Raw genomic sequence first — 20,171 nt, 5'->3', positions numbered from 1 at the left:
AGTGTGTGTGTGTGTGTGTGTGTGTGTGTGTGTGTGTGTGTGTGTGTGTGTGTATGTATGTCTGATCAATGCAAGTAACTGACAATTTTAAAAAGGTAACTACTCATTTAACAAACTTATTCTGTCTTTATGAGAGACCATTGATTATGAGGTGTTAAGAGAAAAAGTAAAGATTTGTTTCTTGCTCCAAACTACTTAATTTTTGTTTTTGATCATCTAACAATTTCTTCAACCCACACAATACTATGAATAACGGCTTCTGATTTTCTGAATAATGCTTGGAACGAGAATTTGCATATCGTGTCTGCTTAAATGATCACTTTAGCGTGGATCAGCGTAATACAACGACATTTGCGCGCCAAATTTTACATTTTGTTAGGTGTTGGGTGTGAAATGTTCCACGTAAGACGTGTGGTTGGAGAAGTACGTGATGTTACGTGCACAATACTAACACAATCCTGATTAGCAAATCGGCGGGCAGATTAAGTATTCCAAAATACTTTTAGGGGAAATTTGTACGATATATAGGAATTTTGGATAACTGGCAAAAACATTTCTAAATGCATTATACCTAACTATGTGTCATTGTTTCCTAGTAAGCAAAGGACCTTATCATTCCCGACATTTTGGACGTGTTTTTATTCTTGCTTGAGAAAGCTGCTATGTATGTCGGATACGTTTAAATATTAAGGCTTCTAGGCGGCATATGTTCGATGTAGACTTTTAATCCTATGTACCAACGTACATGTGCAACAATTCGCATGTTATCATTATTATTCGACTTGTCTAATTATGCATGTCTGTTTCGCTTGATTGCGGAATTCCCTATCGTCTATCGTTTTCATCAATGGGAGTCATCAGAGTGAATAATATGTATGACTTCAAAAGTGAATAATATGTATGATTTCAAATTGTTTATTGATTAAAACATATCGTCAATATCATTTCTGAATTTATCCTGTACCAGTTTTCAACTCTTTTTTTGCAGATGCACGGTTAAAACAAAAAAGAAAAAGAAATGTACTCACAACAAAAAAGTCAACAGACAGTAATCGATCTTAAACTTTGGATTTTCAAGGTTAATGGTTGTAGTTGTAGAATTTTTTGAAATTTCGAGTTTTTGAAATTATTCATGAGGATTGAAGTTTCGTTTCAGATATTTTGTAAGTGAATGACGGAACTGTTTTCAATTATTTTTTAATAATTATGACAAGATGCAAAAGTTTTTTCAAATTTATCATCATGGTAGTGAAGATGTTTAATGCATTTAAAAAATTTTTTGAGTCATGGTGAATATCGATTTAGCAAAAAAAATATAATATGTTACGGGACGTTAAAGTTAGGTTTTGCTCCAATGTAGCCATTAACATTTGAGGACTTGAAGTTTTTTGTTCTTTTAAGATTTGAAATTTCATTTGGAATGTTTTATTGGCATTTGAATACAAAGGTAGCTCACTGGTTAAATATCCATACATTAAGAAACTCCAAGAGTTTACGTTTCTAGGCTCATTACTGAGATAAATATTAGGTTGAATGTATTTGGTAACTAATGCCACTATTTAAGTTTAAGACAAGCAATATTTAACTTTTCAGTTTATCCGCAATGATAAGGATGAATTTGCTATATGCGTGGAAGGTTATCGAAAGAAAGACGTCGAAGAACGTGAACTGGAAAATTGGCGCAGTACAGCAATCCAGGAAAGATATAACTCAGTGACATTACTAACTATTAGCGGCTCCAAATATGTTTTACATGGAGTAATTGATCAAGATTCAGCATATGGACTTGGTATTGATGACAAATCATTATTATTTAGAGTGTTTTGTTATCGTTTATTTAGAATATTCTTAGAAATTTTTCTTTTTTTTTTTGAAATCCTCAAAAGCGACTTTTTTGAAGTACTCTTTACCAGTTTTTTTTTTTCCTAAACAGTGATATATAAAACTTCCATAATTTATTCAAATTTGTTTTCATAAAAAGACATGTTTTACAGTATTGCAACGTTTGTTTGCAACTCTATTAATATATTTCAACGTAGTGAAGAAATTAGTAAATGAGAATCTTATTTGTTTAGTTTTTTTTTTCTTTTTTTTTTTTGTAAGAATTGCTACCACTCTGGAGCATCAAATTGTTAATAATGGTGATAAATATAATGTCATTTGCCTAGACAGCTGCTTTCAGAGACCTCATTCTTCCATCTCTGAACTTATATATTTCTTCTAACATTTCTAAGACATTTTACGGTAGACGAGTCGTTCTGTAAAAATTTTCTTGTAGCATGAAACTTATTATTGATGCTATTACTTACAAATTCAGTGATATTTTAGATTTTCCAATAGTCACTGAGCATATTTTATGTTATCAATTTTGAACGCTGTGAATCTTTTTCCTTTTTGCAAAAGTGCTCTTTTTTGAAATAGTGCTCTTTTTCAGGATATCCAAAGACACTAATTGAAAGGTTCAAAGATGGTTTTCCATATGAATGGCGAGAACTTCTAGGCGATTATTACAGTAATGTGGTGAGGCCTAATAAACTTAATGTATCTCAAAGATTACATTCTGTGCTTCTCAGTGGTGTACTTCTAGATATATCCAAATGCTCACGTACCGATGGACGTCGCATACCAACGTTTAGAGACGGTAATTAAAGCAATTAATGTTGCAGACTTTTATATAATTAATTCCTTGCTTAAAATTGCTTGTGCTAAGAGTGAGTACATTTTTTAGTCTTCGGAAATAATTTCTGAGAAAGTGCATCCAATCTGAATCATCCGCTATCCAATTTTTCTTTTTAAATTTATAGTTTTTGGTGGACATGAAGTGTCATCACTTTCGAATAGTGATACGAAACACGCGAAATATTTGTTAATCAAAGAAAAAATTGTGGAGGAAGATGAAGAAATAAATAACGAACAACTCTTTGCATCCACCTCTTCTGATAAGTTCACAAATCCAGTCGGTGGATTCCCGAGAAATCTTGGCTCATCTATCGCATCTTCAAGTCATGATTCCACTAAACAAAAGTTGATTCTAAAATGTGAGAACCAGTTTATGTCAGTTAATGCTGGCAAACGTGCTACTGAGATGAAGATGTCTGATGAGAAAGCGATTTTTGAAGACAAACCGCAAGAAGATACGCTGTTTAAAATGCCGCTATTACCACTTCAGCGACGTCGTCCAAGTGAGTTGGGACGTAAATTTTACATGTGTAATATTCTTTCAGAAAAAATAGTTGCTTCTTAAAACTTTTTTATCGATATTGACATTTAACGCTGCCCAACAATGTTTCGTGTCGGAATTTTAGGAAGTGAGTTTCCGGATCCTGAACTTAAAATACATCTATGAATTAGCCAATTACTGTCTGCATGCGTTTTTCTTTGTTATTGAAATTCTTCCGGAAGCAAAATGACCAATAAAAAATGTTTTACTCCATATTTTCAGAAGCAGTAGATTTATATAACTGGACAATACGATTTTCTGCAAATGACTTAGGACATTCGAAGCTTTTCCCAAATTTCGCTTTTGTTATAGTTGGTTTTCGTCCGTAAGTTGCCTTAATTATTTGCTGTTTTTGTGTCGTTCTTTCCAACATGCTATTCTTGTCAATTTTCAATCGTTTGAATAAATGGAAACCAATATGCGCACATTGTGCTCAGGATCAAATCGTCAATATGCCAACTGTGTCTTCAAATCCATGTTTAGGGACAAAAAATTGGATTGGAAAACATCATGTATTGTTGCGGTGGAAGGTAATCGTTTGCTGCGAACTGAAACAGGTGCATATGAACTGATGGGACCGATCAATACAATATTAGCTTTGCAGCAAGGTAGTTTTTGTTGCTTTTGCTTCTGAATTGATTACGAAATAAGTATAATTAGCTTGTTATACTTTCATTTAAATTCTACATGTATAGTTTGATATTTGTTTGATATTCATAGCACTGAAGATGAAGATATGAAGTTGTCCCAAATTTGATTGAAATGTCACATTTTATGTATTGCTTTTTTCTGTATGATATCCCCTTATCAATTTGCTGATATAATGTTGAGAGAGGAGGCAAAAATAGATACTCTTGCATCAGTTGCACTTTTAGCCGAGAAGCTCTTCAATATGGGATTTATATTATTTTTCTTCAGGATTTCCGAGAGAGTTTGTGACACAATTCCTGAATGGATTTCCAAAAGATTGGCATCGTATCCTGTCACTGTTTTTCAGTACATACATGTAAGTTTTCTTGTTTCTTTTTTCGAGGATTATTACTTAACTGTTTGCAATAACAAATATGAATATTATGCTAACTTTTTCCGTCCTTATTTTTCGTCTCCAAGTGCCTACAACTGCTGCTGAATTTTTTCTTGAATTTTAGTAGGTAATTTTTCATGGTTACCACAAATTTCTCCTTTTGTGAAGAAATTTTTCCCTTTTCAAATTTTTTTAAAATTTGAGGATCAAATTTCAGTGAGCCGCAACTACCGCCGCAGCAATCGCTAACTATTTCTGAAATTCATGACGATGATGAAGTGGGAATTTTACATCGCCGTGGTTTTGAACCGAGTGTCAAAAAGTGTTTATCTGTTGATAGTGATTCTCAGAGTAGTGACTCTGATGGCTTATCTTATGAGGACAGCATCCCAAACTGTAGGGAGGATCTAAAGTCTACAAAATGTCCCACTTCGAAGAAATTTTTTCGATATCGAATTGAAGATTCATGTAAATTTTGGATCTCTTAAAATGTATTTTAACTGGTCGAACTGGAATTCTATATATGTCTCTTCATTCTTACGATTCAGATCGCGTAAAGACTGGAAAGCGAAGAGATAATAAGCATCGACAAAGCAAAGGTTTTATTTTCCCAGCAAAGCGAGTGAAGCATGAAGAAAAGGATGCAGGTAACTAATAACTTCATTAGGACGAAGTATTTGTCAACATGAGATAATTCTCCCAATCTATTTCTGTTTCATTTTCATCCTTCACGTTTTCCCATTCTATGCTCTTTTTTTTAACAGATTGAATGAGTTTAAAGCTAAATATTTCATATTTTAGGATAAATAGTAATACTTTACAGTGAGAAATTCTGCGGACCTTTTGCTGTTGAAAACGACTAGAAGCGGTCGTGCTATTAAACCACGCCTGGCGACGTGGACAGGACAACGAATTGTGTACAATGTTCATGGTTCACCAATAAAAGCTGTCGGTATTACAACAGATTCCATTTATTCGACAAGCACATCTGATATGGTGAACTTTTTCATTGGCTTGGAATCATTTTCATATAGTAATTGAATAAGAAAATTACTTGTTGATAGTGTGGGGGAATGTCTTTCAGTCCGTAATCAGCAATGAAAGAAATGGAATGAGCTACCCATGATTTACCTACTAATTTGATTTGATTTTCGGTGCAGAGAAATGCGATTAAAAGTAGAACAGCAAGAAACATTGAACCAGTTCCTTTCTAGACAGAATCCAATTGTAAATTTCAGAGCTCTTTATCAACTCTCCGTGAGATGAATTTACGAGAAATGCTGCAGAAAGAAGGCCGAAAACCTAGTTTTCACAATACCAACATTAAAAGTGTCCCTCTTGTTGCTTACAGCGACAGTAAAAGCTCTTCTTCCAATGATGATGATGATGATGATGATCGAAGACTGTCTCCGCTTATACCCCTAACGCCTTTTTGTGGAAAACGTGGACATGTATGTAAATCTTGATTTTTAAAGGTTGAAAGTTCTTTTTTTTCAATTTGATGTGCTGGAATTCTCTGAATTGCTTGTTTTTGACTAATGTATCTTTGCTGGTTGCATTCTTTCATCATTTTCAGCGCAGTTCACGCATGATTATATCTTCACCAGAGGAAGGCGTAAAAAGAAAGACGGCAAAAATACATAAATTACGTAAACACCGAATTAAAACTTCTAGGAATATTGTTCCGAAGCAGAAGAACAAGTCTATGAAAGGTACTTTTTTAAAAGCTAGAAACGGTTCACTTTTTATTTCTTTTCTTCTTTCGAATAACGGGATAGAAGGTTGCTAACACTATACATTATCTGATGAACTCTGCAGCACAAAGGAAGGATGACGACAAACAGCATAGCGTTAAGGAAACTGCACCGATTGTATCGTTCAGCGATGTGGAATCGGAGAACGGTATTGTGGAAAATGCAAAGGCGGGCAGAATTGCAAACAGCAATGTCACTGAAATGGTGAAAAAATGTCCAAGCGAAAAAATGGAAAGGGAATGATAATACCAGACTGAAAGTAAAATCTACTTATTGCAAATTATTCTGTGACCTGTTAAAAACTATATGCTCTGAAGTATTAAGTTTCATTTCCTATTTTATAAACTCGTAGTCATCGAAAAAATTTCTTTTTATGCAGTCACAGTGACGGAGAACAAATTAGTAAGAAGCCAAGCACCATTAAAGAAATGGAACCATCGTATAGTAAAAGTGATTTCGAAGGTTTTGACTAATTCATCATCAGTAATCTTAATATTTGTTTGATGTAGCAAATATGGCCGTGTTTTAGTTAGCAGTTCGTGCTATATGCCCACAAAACTGGGAAGACTGGGAAAATATTGCTGCATTGATGCGAACACATACGGCGGAAGAATGTCGTAGGCAAGCACTACAGGTTTTAAAACTGAATATTATTCCAAAAGAAAGTAAAACGATGGATGTACCAGCTGATGTGGTGGATGCGCTTAGAAAAACCAAAGTAAGTTATATCATTCTCATCGTAGTTGTAGATATCAGATCTGGTGACACTGAAATGTGCACATAGTGAATTCCTTATAGACAGTGAGTTTATAAAATTTTAGCTGGAGCAACTTTTTTATATTAATTTTAGTACCTTCGCTTCTTTCATTAAAATGTGAAAATGCATAATAGGTTGGCACGCTTGCATATCAAATCCAAGCGGATCGATTCACTCGGCAGTATCTGAAAGCAGGCAATGGTTCAGACTTTTTCGAAGAAACAATGGATATGGAACCGAGAGGAAGAAAAGTGGCAGTCAGTTCTTAATTTCCAGTAAATTCCAATTTTAGTTTAAGTCGTTTTGCTTTCGCTTTTTCGACATAACTTTCATGTGGATGTTCTCAATTATTTGAAGAGACCAATTACTGAATATTTCAGATGATGCCATCAGTGACAACTTTTGACTCCGATGACTCATTACTATCTGTCTTGCGTACACCAACACCAAAATCTGTCCGAAGGAATATACGTCGAAAAAAGTTAATTCGCATCCCTGAATCACCAGGTTGTTCAACACCGAGAAATTCGCCAAAGGATTCCTATGTTCCATTCAGACTTGATCCAGATGATGAAACTTACAGGTATGTTTGTATCTTTTTTTTCCGTTCCCTTGCCAGAATCCCTTAGCTACTATGAATAATATAAAAAACTTTCACGTCCGTATGTCCAAAATACGTAATTCAGTGTCCTGAAATGTGAAATTCGGCTTATATGAAAAAGCTATATAATCCGAATTGTATTATAGAAAAGCTAACAACGAATTCAGTACAGAAGAAAAAATATAGGACTACGAAATCGACTTTTTCTGGTTAAATCAGTTATAAAAATTTAGATTCCAATTTTGCAGAGAACAACAGTTACGCTATGTTCACAAAATGTTAAAAGCAAGGAATCAATACGGTAGAAGTCGTGCAAATGTAACAAAATCATCCATTTCGAAAGACTATCATTTACACGTGCCAATGGCTCAGTGTCACCAGAACGACAGTGACAAAGAATCAGAACCAGATGAATATTTTGAAGAGGAAGAGGATTGATGTCTCATTACTGCATTCATTAACTCTATTATAAATGACATGTTAAACACTTAGGAAATCGAAAGGCTACAACTTCCTGCATTTGCATCTTTTGTGAATTCATTAGGTAAAATTTCAAACCTTTTCAATCATCTTTTAATTAACAAGTTTCTGGATGAGGTCATCTACTGCATTTAAAAATATTTAAATTTGAATTTAGGACGTTTTTTTTGCAGAGAAGTCCTGTGTGTACAAACCCATACAAAAAAAAAAAAGAATAAAAATAAAAAAAAACTATCCAGCGCACACCGAATTCAAGTTTATGGAGAAGCTAAACCACAAAGACATACATTTACTTATGAACATTAACTTGCAACACAAATTATCAACATGGAGATTTTACAGCTGAACGAAAAACCCTTAAAAATCACTTCTAGAAGGGATTTTATAGCATAAATATGTTCAGTAGCAGGATGATCCTGAAAAAATGTATTTGATAATTCCGGAATCCTTTTTTACCTTAGTAATAAAAAGTACAACGCGATTACGCTAGAGAGGTTGCTAAAAGCAATGAATTCAAGATTTCAGTTTCAAAGCTTGATCAAAATCTATTTTTTTCGAAATACTGGAAGATATCTTGATGGAGAGAGAGGTATTTACTGTTGAATTTACTTGAAAGTTTAAATTGGAGATTGAGATGAAGAGGTCATTCAGTGAATGAGTACCATCCTCTCCTTACATTCAGAAAATTAAAAAATTAGCTGAAGGGAAAAGGAACTGTCGGTAAAAGAGAAATAAATTATAGTAAAATAATGAATGTTGCTTACACATGGAAAGTTTTACTTCTTTTTTTGAAAAGTCCTACTTTTCATGTTTGCTACTATAGTTTACGACAACATCTACCACAAATAGTACTTTATAAGATTATCCAATTTAATTAGAGATAAAACTCCGAAAGAACGGAAGTGAAGCATAACTTTCAAATGGCTAACAAAACGTATATAAAATTTGAGAGTTCCCGCAATGTACAAAATGTTTTGTGCGTAAAATGAAGACCAACATTATGGCTACGATTGAAAAAGTCAGTGTTCAACTTCCATTCCTGCTCTGCTCAATAAAACAGCATTTCGCAGAGGGGTTATATTAATCATGAACATCAGGATCAGATTGTAAATTTGTCTGGCTCCAACTCATTTCAATCTTTTCCCGCAGTATAAAAATCGAAGGATAAGTCATTGAATTTTGAGCCATGTATTTTGCTTTGGAAGTCCCGAAAACATCTCTTATTTTAGACATAACTAAAGACCCATACAGCAAATAAGAAATGTGAAGCTACGCACGACTGGAAATTCATCAGAAAAAGAACGATTCGTGTAAAACAGCATATATATAACAGGACGCGTATAAACAAATACTAAGCACATTGTAGTAAGCCTGTTCAAGTCGTACAATAGTCTAATAAAAGGTTCGTCCCCACCATAATGATTAGTGTAGCTGATTATGGTGCCATCAATCAGATGTGTTGAAATAAAGATATATGAAATCCCAATGAAGAAAGTATACAAGAGAGTGGCATATAAATCGTTTTTATATGGAATGGCTAATTTCCTAAAGCAAGAATTTGAGTAACATCAACTCTTCAAGTACTACTAATTGAATTAGGACCTTAGCAAAGCTCACTTCTAATACAGAAATATATTTACATGAGAGAGGAGGAGGAGGATTGTAGCATCTAGCTGGAAATCAGTAAGGGCGTGAAGGTATCTGCGGTCGATCTGGTATCCTCGGAGGTACACCGTTTTGAACCGCTGAATTGTTATGCACTCGACTGAAACAAAACAAAAGCTTATTAAAATACTTCGGGAGAAGTTTGAGACAACAAATGGTCCACTTCACATTTTCTATTTGAAATCAAACACTGCAATTAGCAAACCGCCTTTACTACTCTGCCCGACTGCACGACACATAGTATCTGTACCTGGAAACCATGCATTACGACGATTACGCAGGATATACGGCGTTATAACATAAATCATACATTTTCCATCTTCCTGTTTCGACAGCAAATTCACTATTTGTTAGTTTCGTTATGTCGTCGTTCACTAATTTCTGATAACACGGAATTAGTCAGCGAACTTCAGCCCGACAAATGTACGGAATTTCTCTAAGGAATACAAGAAGATTGGGGACTTCATACGTTACAATTTCACTATCTGTTAGTTTCGTTATGCCATCAGATTACTTATCCGTTGTAACTCCGATTACATCATTTAGACAGTAAAATCATTTAGAGAGTAAAACCCTGCTAGAATTTAGTGATAACTAAATTCCGACTAGATTATGCACTGTATTCTGGACCAGCAGCAAATTAAATAAACAATTTTCTAGGACTTCATGCAATATGCTTTAGTGGTGAAAAAGCGATTAAGTTACTGCTATTACAACAACAATTATTACACTGTACTCTAAACCAACGACAACAATACTATATGGTGTCAAATTAATAACTGAGTAAAAACAACACATAACATGCACTACTAATTCTTTATTGTAATAGCAGGCTCAAAAAATGCTAATCATTTTACCCTTCGGTGAGTTATTTTGGACGCCTAAATGATTTCAAAAATTCATATCATGAAAAACAATAAATGTTTAAGCAAATGAAACAAGCAAAGATATTAGTTCTTCAAACTCCCTATAACTATTAATTATCAGTTATGAAAAGGTAATCTATCATTAAGGACAAAATGCTTCTGCATATCTCGCATAATTGAGATGTGTATTAATTTATGTCATATGCACCATTTGACACTCGGCAAAAAATTTGCCGAGTGTTTTTGAAAAAAATTTCGAAAAAAAAGAAACATTAACTGTATGAAGAAAGATACGACCATGTATCACAATTCTCTCAATATAAAATTGGATTCGAAGGAATTTAGGGAGACTAATGTGAGACATTCCTCAGCAGCTATTTATGCTACAACGTGTTTTACAGTTAATACACTTACATGGGTAACAACGGAGCAGGAAGGCCACCCGGTGGTCCCGGTAGTGGTCGATTCGCAAGTGAAGATGTGCTCGGCACATTCCCCGTCAGTCGTGGTGGCATTGGAGCTGGACGCTGCGCAGTTAATCCACCACCCACTCCAGGTCGCGGTATCGGAGATGGTCCATTGGATCTAAAGTTGGAGTTTTTTTTTTTTTCGACGTCTTGAAAAACTGAACTCCTCTCCTCGTCAAAAAATGAAGCCTGTTGGACGAAATAACAAATATAAAGAGGGTTTCCCACTGAATCTATCCAAAGTTAACCACAGTTAGAATTACCCAGGTAAAATTTTCTTTAAGTGCAAAAAACAATTACCTCAGCCAATCACTTGCTACTGCAGGAGGTGCGTCAGTTGACATTGTAGACATATTCACTTCGCCAATAATTTTTAATGCTTCCTTGCAAGCATGATACATTCGGAACATTTCTTCTCGTTTTTGTGCTTCGAGCTGACTTTCTTCCATCAGTGAATCCTGGAAAAAATTCCAGTGGTTACGATGCAGTACTAAAAACAAAAAGATAGTAATCAAAAATAGGAGATAGCTCTCCAAAATAAATTTTATTCTAATCAGTAACAAAGAAGAACGGAACATTCTCATTTTGTTCATTTTGCTGGTTTATCCGAGAATTAGGAAAAATATGAATGAAATTAGGAAAAAGACTGACTGTATCACCAAGCTGATAAAGATTAGCCAAAAGATCACCATCACGCAAAAATTCACTAACCTGGAAAATAACTCATGAATTGAAAAATGAACAATCAGAACAAACTTGATTTTATTCTCGTCAATTTGTGTTCTTCTTTCAGTGTAAGCTTAGTTCGGAATAACTGATATGAACTATTCCACTTGTGGTAATGACGGAAACTTTTTCAGCATATTTAATATTGCTTCTCAATAATTCTTAATTATGCCTATTTCTGTTTCGCTATAAGCTGTTTATACCAATTTTTGTACAAGAAAATTTTAGTCAATAGACGACCCTACTTTATTAACAATCAGAAACATAATTGCTTTCGGCACAAGATCTCGTATTGTTTTTGTAACAATTCGCATATAAGAGTCAACCAAATTACGAATTGTTTCCACTTGGCGTTCAAGCTGTGGATCCACTGATGATTCTTCAATTGCCGTAACGCTCTGTCAAAACAATATCTTATCCAAAAAAAGTGAAGAAAACTTCAAGGAAAAAAATGTATATATACGAATTTTATATCTGTATCAGACAATACCTATTAAAACAGCGTGAAACTTTAAACGAAAATTTGAAAATTGAAAACCTTACCTCACCATCCTCGGCTGGCTTCTCCTTTTCTGGATAAACACCAGCACGAAGAAATGATGCCTTCCAGGCATCTACTTCATCCAAATTGCTAGCGCTTAGTTCCAATTGTTTGTAATCCTTGTAGATATTCCTGGCAAATATAACATAATTTGTATCACTCTTGCTCGGAAATATTAGCTATGTACATGCTTATGACTCATGCAGTTAGTAGAACCATATCATTTTCGAGGTCATAATGCTGATACAGAAGAGTCCGTCAAGCTCCATAAACGTCAAAAAATAAAAAAAAGGAATCGCAGTGCCAAAGTAGTGGAAAAAAAAACTTGTTCAGCTAATCCGTTCATATTACCCATTATCTAACAACATCGGCTTTATTCTGTACTATTTAACTTTCGACAAAAGATCGACCACAGACAAAAATTTGAAGCTACTTTTTTCAGTCCAAACATCTAGTAAGCAAGCATTACCAATACATTTTTTTTTTCTTTTTTTGCTTCCCACTGTTACAATCTTCCATAGTGAGCTTCTGCTGATATAACTATTGCTATTATTGAAATTATAACACCGAATCAATGGTAGGAGCTATTCCGCCCTCACTTCTCGTTCTTGTACATTTCCAGACTTCCACGGCGCGTAAAGAATTAAATCAACTGAGAATGAACATCATCATGTTCTTTCAAGTGCCGATACCATATACATTAGGATTTCACTATACTATACACGACACGCCAAGAGAACAAAAGCATCTAAGGCAAAAGCTGTTAATTTTATGCGAAAATTGTTGCTAACTGATTTAACGAACAAGTAGACAGATGTTTTCAACTTTCACTACACGATTCACCATTTACTTTTAGATAAACCAATTCACAACATTTCAATTTTAGGAGGAAAATTTACTGAAGTATTATGTTGCTATAGTTACCTTCTGCAAAAAGAATAAAAAACACGTTGTTTAGTGGAAATCAAAAAAAAAAAATGTAAATATTAATCAATATAAGTAGGCTGGAGATGTTTTCTTTGAAAGTTCCGGAAAATTCTACATAAGTAAATCGGTTATAGCACTGTTCATTATCTCAAAAGTACAGATACAACTTTCCTGTCCTTCAAACAACAGCACCAGCCCAATACCTCAAACCTTGAATTACAAATCTGAGACAAAATATTTAACCAGATAAAATCAACAAGCGTCCCTCCGTCAGGCCATATGAATTTTCCAGCAAAATAATTAAATTGCTTACGTGCTGAAATTAAAAAAATCATAGCAGAAAAAAAAGAAAGAGAAAGAAGGTAGATAGAAATTCATTTAATTTTTTACTGAAAAAATTTTGTTAAAAATTTCGAATTATCATCCACGTACGCCTGATACGACAGGCGTACGTGGATGATAATTCCATGAAAGCATAGCAATGGTAAAAATGCACAACAAGCAAACATAATATGATGCCTAAATCTGATCTTCCCGCTAATAACTTTGTTAGTTCTTGAGTTTTTTTTTAGCTTTACAGTATAGGTTAGAGAAGTATTCCAGCCACCAGAAAAAATGAAAAAATTACTTTCCGTCGGGGTAGAAGAGAGCGAATTTGTGCTGCTTCGACATAAAACCAGCTTCAAGATCTCGCAATTTTATCCCATCCAACGGCAGCATATATTTTTTCTCCTTCTCCTACAATAAGACACTTTTAAGTTTCCGAAAAAGTATCGCTAGTAAAAATCTACTGGATAACATATCTTTATCAACACAAATATTACCGAGATCTGCGAATAAGCATCTTAAAAAACTTTATGGAAGCAGAAACGATAATCCTCCTAAGTGACTTGAAATCCATAAGTTCAAAATACTATATACCCAATCAGCATGTGCAATAATTTTCTGAACCCTATATTGTGAAAGACTTTCAGTAAATCGGTGCAGAAACATTTCCGGCCTACAGTCGAACAGAGCCCATAAAAAGTCGTGTTGAATGATTAAATATTGATAGTTTAAAAGAAATTACGAATCACACTTTGAAAACCACAAGCTATGTGATTTTGTTATAAATATAGCTACAACTATCATAAAGAAAAGGCTTTAAAGAACGAAAATAGCCCTATCATGCAGAACAATCAGTTTTGTCTAATGAAACTAACAAACAGAAGAAAAACATTACTTAAATTTGTAATTGAAGTCTGGAAGCACGGAATCAGTGAGAAAAGAAAGGATGAAAGTGGTATACCTCATCATCCTTATACCATGATAAGCTGTCAGATGTCAGTACAAACCAACAGTCTTTTGAACCACGCACGAACGATATATTGTGCACCGATAACCAGCCTTTCCTTATCACCTGATTACCAAGATTTTTCTTTTGTGAAGTCGACGATGCTTTTGCTTCCGCGCTACAAAAACCAACAAGCTGTTAATGTAATTTTTAAATAAAGTAATATTTTGAGACGCAACTTCTCATTTTAACTCCGGAACAAAATAAAACAAAGTTAATTTCGAGATGTCATACTAATGTCAAGTAAATCCATCTAATAAACTACAACACCATGATCAACACCACGTACAACACCATGATGTGAACATTTATGTATGAACTTGACTATCAAAAGTTCAAGAGTAACACAACTCAATTAGTATATCAAGCTGTAAAGGCTATTCTATGGTGGCCTTTTGTTTATGCATAATCAGCAATATACATGCCGCTAAGGATTAAGTGATGACTGAAAATCAACTATAACAATTGAAACTTGCTTTGAAAACCCGATGAAATCTTCATGATTAGTATTCATATAAGCAAGTTCGTAATCAACAAGCATCGAAATGTGATATTTCGCAGACTGCTCTTTTTCTCGCATATTTGTCGTTACAATTCGTTCAATTTCATCGCGTAATCTTGGATAACGTGCAACCTGAACATATGTCTAACTGTATTTTATTCAATCAGAATGAGAAAAAAACCAATCCTAACTTTTAAAATTATTAATTTCTTTATGTTATTATATCTATACTCTGTCTTAATTTTAGTCAAAGATGGAAAGAAAGAAACATTAAAGTAGAGTAATTCTGATCCATTAATAAAAGATATCGATTATTCAATCAAAAGCTCAACAAAATATTGCATGATATTTTGAATAATGGGAATCCGATCCGTTTCAATTATGCGATAACACTGTAATCACAGTATACCAGTAGCACAGGGTAAGCAGTAAAAATCAGGGATGTGTAACCTTATGAAAATACTGAAACTTACACACTGAGCACACTGTCGCACAACAGAAGCCAATTCATTAACAACTAAATCAACACATTTTAATGATGGTTCTTTTAGACGTTCGATCTGTTTCTTTACAATAGCTTCAAATGCCATGTCAGGTGTGAATAGACCAACACGGATACCATGAATGTTACGTATTGCAATTTGTATTTCCCGTCTCATCTCCTACAAAATTAAATTGATTCAAGTGCTATGTACGCTTATACTTCACTTTTCTCACAGGAGTAAAACGAAAAAACTATGCTTAAAAAATAAAATAATATGACCCTAATACTATAAAGCCATTCTTTTCAAAACCCTATTTTTGAAATTTTATATATAGGAATGTTGAGAGCTAAGAAAAATTGCAGATGTGTGTAATCTCATCCAATTAACAAAACTGAAAAGAATATGAACAATTCAACCTTTTCATCGATTTCCATTTTTACGATCTCAAATGGAAACCGTTCATGGAAAATTCGATTAATTCGTGCACCTCCAGATAATTCATTTGTACTTACAGCCTTCGATGATGACCCTTCAATGGATCGCTCGATATCTGTTGTGAAAGTTTGTACCATCCTAAGAATAATAATCTTAGATTCTTGCCGAGATAAATAATAAAATTATTACACACATATATCTGGAAAAATTCAGTTTGGACAAAAAAAGCTAGCCCTCTCGCTACTGTCCTTCAAAATGCTGCGGTATAAGTTTTACGATGCGGGAAGCGTTTTTAAAATATGAAGATTCTAAAACTTCATGAGTGATCTGTAACATTCATATCTACAAATTCCCCAATACTTACAAAGACTCCTTGTTTTGGAAAAAAAATTTTTTTAATAAATCATTAAACCAAGAATTAAATACAGAACTTCTCCATTCACATTAATATTTAGAAAAAAAAAAAAAAGAAAAAAAAAAGCAGAAACGATAGCATACTGCATAAGAGCTTTTGTCTTCCTGGACGGATCATTTGGTTGGAAATTTTTATATTCGTTAACATCCTTTTCCAGTGCATACAGTTTTTTTTGCAGCGAATCCCTCAATGCCGGTAACGTATCTTTGATATGATTTGTAAGTTGCTGATTTAACGTTCTTTGCAAATATGGTGTTCCCAAACGATCTGCCAGATGTCTGTTAAAATACTTTTGTTATGACGCGTAGAAAAGTTTGTAATTTTTGGTATGACTGCAAACTGGAAACCTGTTACTTTCAAAACAGGAGATATAATTTTTAACAGAACGGATAAACCGACTCAAAAAGATTTACCGATATGCGGGATGCGATATGAAGAATTTGCGCTCGGCGTCAAGTGCTGCTCTAATATCTTTTTTACCAACAATATCTTTCTGACCTCGGTTTACAACTCCAATATAACCTAAATTATGGTAAAGCATTTTCGTCATCTGTTCTATTTTCCTTACTTTTCTGAATAAATTGCAACTTAATCACTGGAAATATTTTTTGGAAAGTATTTAGAAATAAAAATTAACGGAAATCTCATAACTGATGTGTTCAGTTAATTTTAAATCCACGACTTAACTGTATAATATGAAATTTTAAAACTTCAAACGAAAGAAGAAACTTTAGAATTCGTACAGAACAGGAAAATAACCTGGTGAACCTCGAATTAAGCAGAGGTTGGGATCGTAAGAGGTTAACTGTATGAGATTATTAGTAATTATATGAAGAAAATTTTTCTTTATTTCCTAACTGTTTATCCGTTTTACAAAGATCTGCAATAATTTGCAATAATTTGAATAATTTACCTCTGCGAAGTGGAAACAAACGATTCTCCAAAATGTCACGGGCATCAGTACCTTCATCCATTAGGTCCAACTTTGTCAAAACTCCGATCGTCCGCAGCCCTTGTGGATCAACCTACAAGCTTGATTCCTTGATAAATGACAGCATTTCAAAAGGAAAAAAGTTGCTCTAAAGCAATTTCAAGGCAAGTTTAAATTGTTTCAGGCTTCTTTCTTGTTTAAATGCGATACTGTCAACTAACCTCTCGTGCAAGTTTGAGTGCATCCGATGTAGCAAGATCACTGTTTGCCGGGGTAACTGCCAGGACAAGACACGTTTCACGTGAAATATAAGTTAACAGCATTTCTCGTATCTGATGTTCGATATCGGGAGGCTGGTCACCAACTGGTACTTTTGTTAAACCCGGCAAATCAATAAGAGTCAAGTTCAACACTGAAAATGTAATTTAATTCTAATTTAGTGCTCAAAATATAAAAACGGCTTAGTAATTTTCCAAAACAAAAATACCATCTCTGAATTTATTAACGGTAGTGAACACGATTCACCATAGGGCGTACCGTGTGAGGATTGCTTTATCCAGTGAAGAGTTAGGAACCTTAAATGTTCGGTGATCGATACACCTTGAAGACTCTCAAAACGTGAGTACGAATGTTATTTCGAACCGTTTTTAAATAAGCTTAAGTGCATCGGATGAGCAGAATAACTATTTGTTATGATAACTTTTTCCGGTTTCTAAGTTTAGTGAAGGTCAGCCGGTGACCTATTACAAACAATTCGTTAATAACTATCCTTTACCAAAGTAACAGCAAATTTACACCGCTATGCAGGAAAGTTAGAAACTGGAATTTTATTTTGGGGAACATATTGCCAAAAGTTTTATGAAAATCTTTATAGAAATAGCAGCTAGCTCCGCTGGTATATTTGAATAAACAAGAATTTATGGATAACTGTTTCACAGAAGCAACAAGCCGTCTTTTTATATATATATATATATATCTTATTTTGTCTTTAGGAAACAGTTAATTTTCGACAAATGCTTTCTAATCACAAATCCACTAGTTCCCTTTCCGGCTTTCCATAAGCTATCCGATTTTTTAAAAATCCGGAATACAGCAAACGGAGAATTTTGCGGTAGTGTGGTTGGCGAATAAGGTATTCCTAATTAACAATTTTTTCAAAGGATAATAGACTTTTTCCACTGCTATCCATACAATTCTTTTTCAAGACCATTCTTCGTAGGCACTCATAAAATCATTCAAATAAAGTAAGGTCTCGAAACCTCTAGCCCAACACCTCAATGCTTCGAAGAATCCCCGGTAAAAAATGCTTTCAAAATATATAGTTTCCCGCAAACTTTCGCGAACTTTGATGTCTTTTTTGGTCCCTTCACTGATATAATAATATTAAAAAGTGGTTAGAATGGGAAAGAGCAAATTTGAGACAAAATTTACTTCCCACTCTCATATAGGTATATAAAACGTCAGAAGCGGAAAGCTGGAAATCACCATAACGTGAGGGTATAAGCAGAATGAGAACAAATGTTGTGAAAACGAAAGTTATGAATTTCGTATTCTTGAAAAACGACTTGAAAATGTTCATCAAGTCCAAGTTGAGTATTATACAGATGTCCTTGAAAACATCCAAGACATAATAAATTAAGAATTATATTAAACAAAGTACCATTTGGACTGAAAATTCGCAAATTGATTGGAATCGGTGAGATGCCTTTATTTTGACCCGTTATACGATCTGTTTCATCTTCAATTTCTTTCCTGATCATGTCAAAATCAGTGAATTTTTGTCCTCTTTTGTGCAAAAATTCTCCATATTCTATAAATAAACAAATTATACGCTTATTTATAATCGATTTCACGGATATCGCACATTTTATGGTTACATAATCGGAATCAATGCCTTGTTACGGTGTCCGAGAGTTACACATTATAGGATACTGAACAACCCATCAATTGTTTTATAACTGCTGCTTACCTACATGTTGGTCGTGCACCAACTGCAAAATTAACGGTCTGCGAGTGACTATACCCGATCCTCGAGGAAGAAAATCCCTGAAACCGAAGATAAATACAGTAAGACCATTGATAAATTGTTCTAAAAAAATTCTTTAAACTGTTTTAAAAGCAAAAAAAGACAAAAGAAGAAAAACTAACTTTCCAACGAAATTTTCGAGCACAGATGATTTCCCCGCGCTCTGTCCTCCGACCACCGCTATTTGTGGAAGATCAAAGTTTAATGATGTTCCCAATTGAGCGAATGCATCCTGAAACGAGACATCGGATATGATGCAATGATTGGAGTATTTGATTCTGAAATAATTTCGTAGTTCGAAAAACAGCTGTAAGATTTCAAATGATAAAAATAAACCTGTAATCTATTGATAATCGGTATCAGGGCTTGCATGCCTGTATTAGCCCACGACATTTTCACGTTACCTTGTTAAATAATCACTACCACACTGTAAAGGTACGAATAGAGCGAATTCTCTTTTCGTCGCCAAAGTATTCTGTTCAAAATAGTTTCCAAACAATTTAATACAAGAGTTGTAAATAAAACGGAACTGTGAATGTTTATGTACAGAATCTCAATGCCTGAAATAGTTGCAATACGAAATTTCGAAAAATCTTATCAAATATAAACGATGCGAATAAGAAATCGACCACTTGGAAATAACATTAACATGCCATTTAAAAGTTTTTTCTTGTTCGAAAATTGAAAAGCGAACAATTTTATATATTGTTAAGATAATCAACAAGGTAAGATCCTCAGAGCATTTACAGCTTCCATCAGAAATATGGCATTTAAAAATAGCGCGAAAAGGCCAGCATATGAAGATACGATGGGTACCAGAAATACGGACATTATGATAGATACCAAAAATTTCAAGATATCGCTAACTTAAAACTTTTGTCAAACTTAAGAATATTAGGGTGTCAACCAAAAAGATCGATGACAAAGGAATCAAAGTGGAAAACTGAAAGTAGTGTTACGAAATTCTATATATTGACAAATATTTCAAGTATATGCAATGTAGTTTAATGTGACTA

General features: G+C 34.0%; 2 protein-coding genes across 2 annotated transcripts; one reads left to right on the top strand and one right to left on the bottom strand.

The window, feature by feature from the left end:
* Nucleotides 1–1,018: 1,018 nt before the first annotated feature.
* On the top strand, nt 1,019–7,893 carry LOAG_02419 (hypothetical protein; the record flags this gene model as incomplete). The annotated part of the gene is made up of 17 exons (XM_020446003.1): nt 1,019–1,078; nt 1,594–1,789; nt 2,435–2,641; nt 2,805–3,182; nt 3,443–3,545; nt 3,704–3,828; nt 4,139–4,226; nt 4,462–4,712; nt 4,793–4,891; nt 5,068–5,240; nt 5,483–5,695; nt 5,821–5,956; nt 6,063–6,202; nt 6,528–6,716; nt 6,890–7,012; nt 7,136–7,338; nt 7,605–7,893. 17 exons carry the CDS (start codon nt 1,019–1,021, stop codon nt 7,792–7,794), a joined length of 2,874 nt encoding a protein of 957 aa, XP_020303604.1. The 3' UTR covers nt 7,795–7,893.
* A 1,623-nt stretch (nt 7,894–9,516) lies between these two features.
* On the bottom strand, nt 9,517–19,721 carry LOAG_16654 (dynamin; the record flags this gene model as incomplete). Its single annotated transcript, XM_020449301.1, has 19 exons — nt 19,492–19,721; nt 19,278–19,387; nt 19,099–19,175; nt 18,790–18,939; nt 17,351–17,541; nt 17,112–17,223; nt 16,612–16,720; nt 16,282–16,476; nt 15,765–15,921; nt 15,337–15,525; nt 14,838–14,995; nt 14,317–14,479; nt 13,657–13,766; nt 12,104–12,233; nt 11,806–11,958; nt 11,486–11,545; nt 11,135–11,292; nt 10,782–10,952; nt 9,517–9,601 (listed from the first exon to the last, which is right to left on the bottom strand). Exons 1-19 carry the CDS (start codon nt 19,546–19,548, stop codon nt 9,517–9,519), a joined length of 2,535 nt encoding a protein of 844 aa, XP_020307219.1. The 5' UTR covers nt 19,549–19,721.
* Nucleotides 19,722–20,171: the final 450 nt, after the last annotated feature.

This window comes from Loa loa (genome assembly GCF_000183805.2).
Source record: "Loa loa unplaced genomic scaffold supercont3.11, whole genome shotgun sequence".
NCBI classification, from domain to species: domain Eukaryota; kingdom Metazoa; phylum Nematoda; class Chromadorea; order Rhabditida; family Onchocercidae; genus Loa; species Loa loa.
Note: the sequence above shows the minus strand (reverse complement) of the source record. Positions and strands in the feature narration are given on the sequence as shown.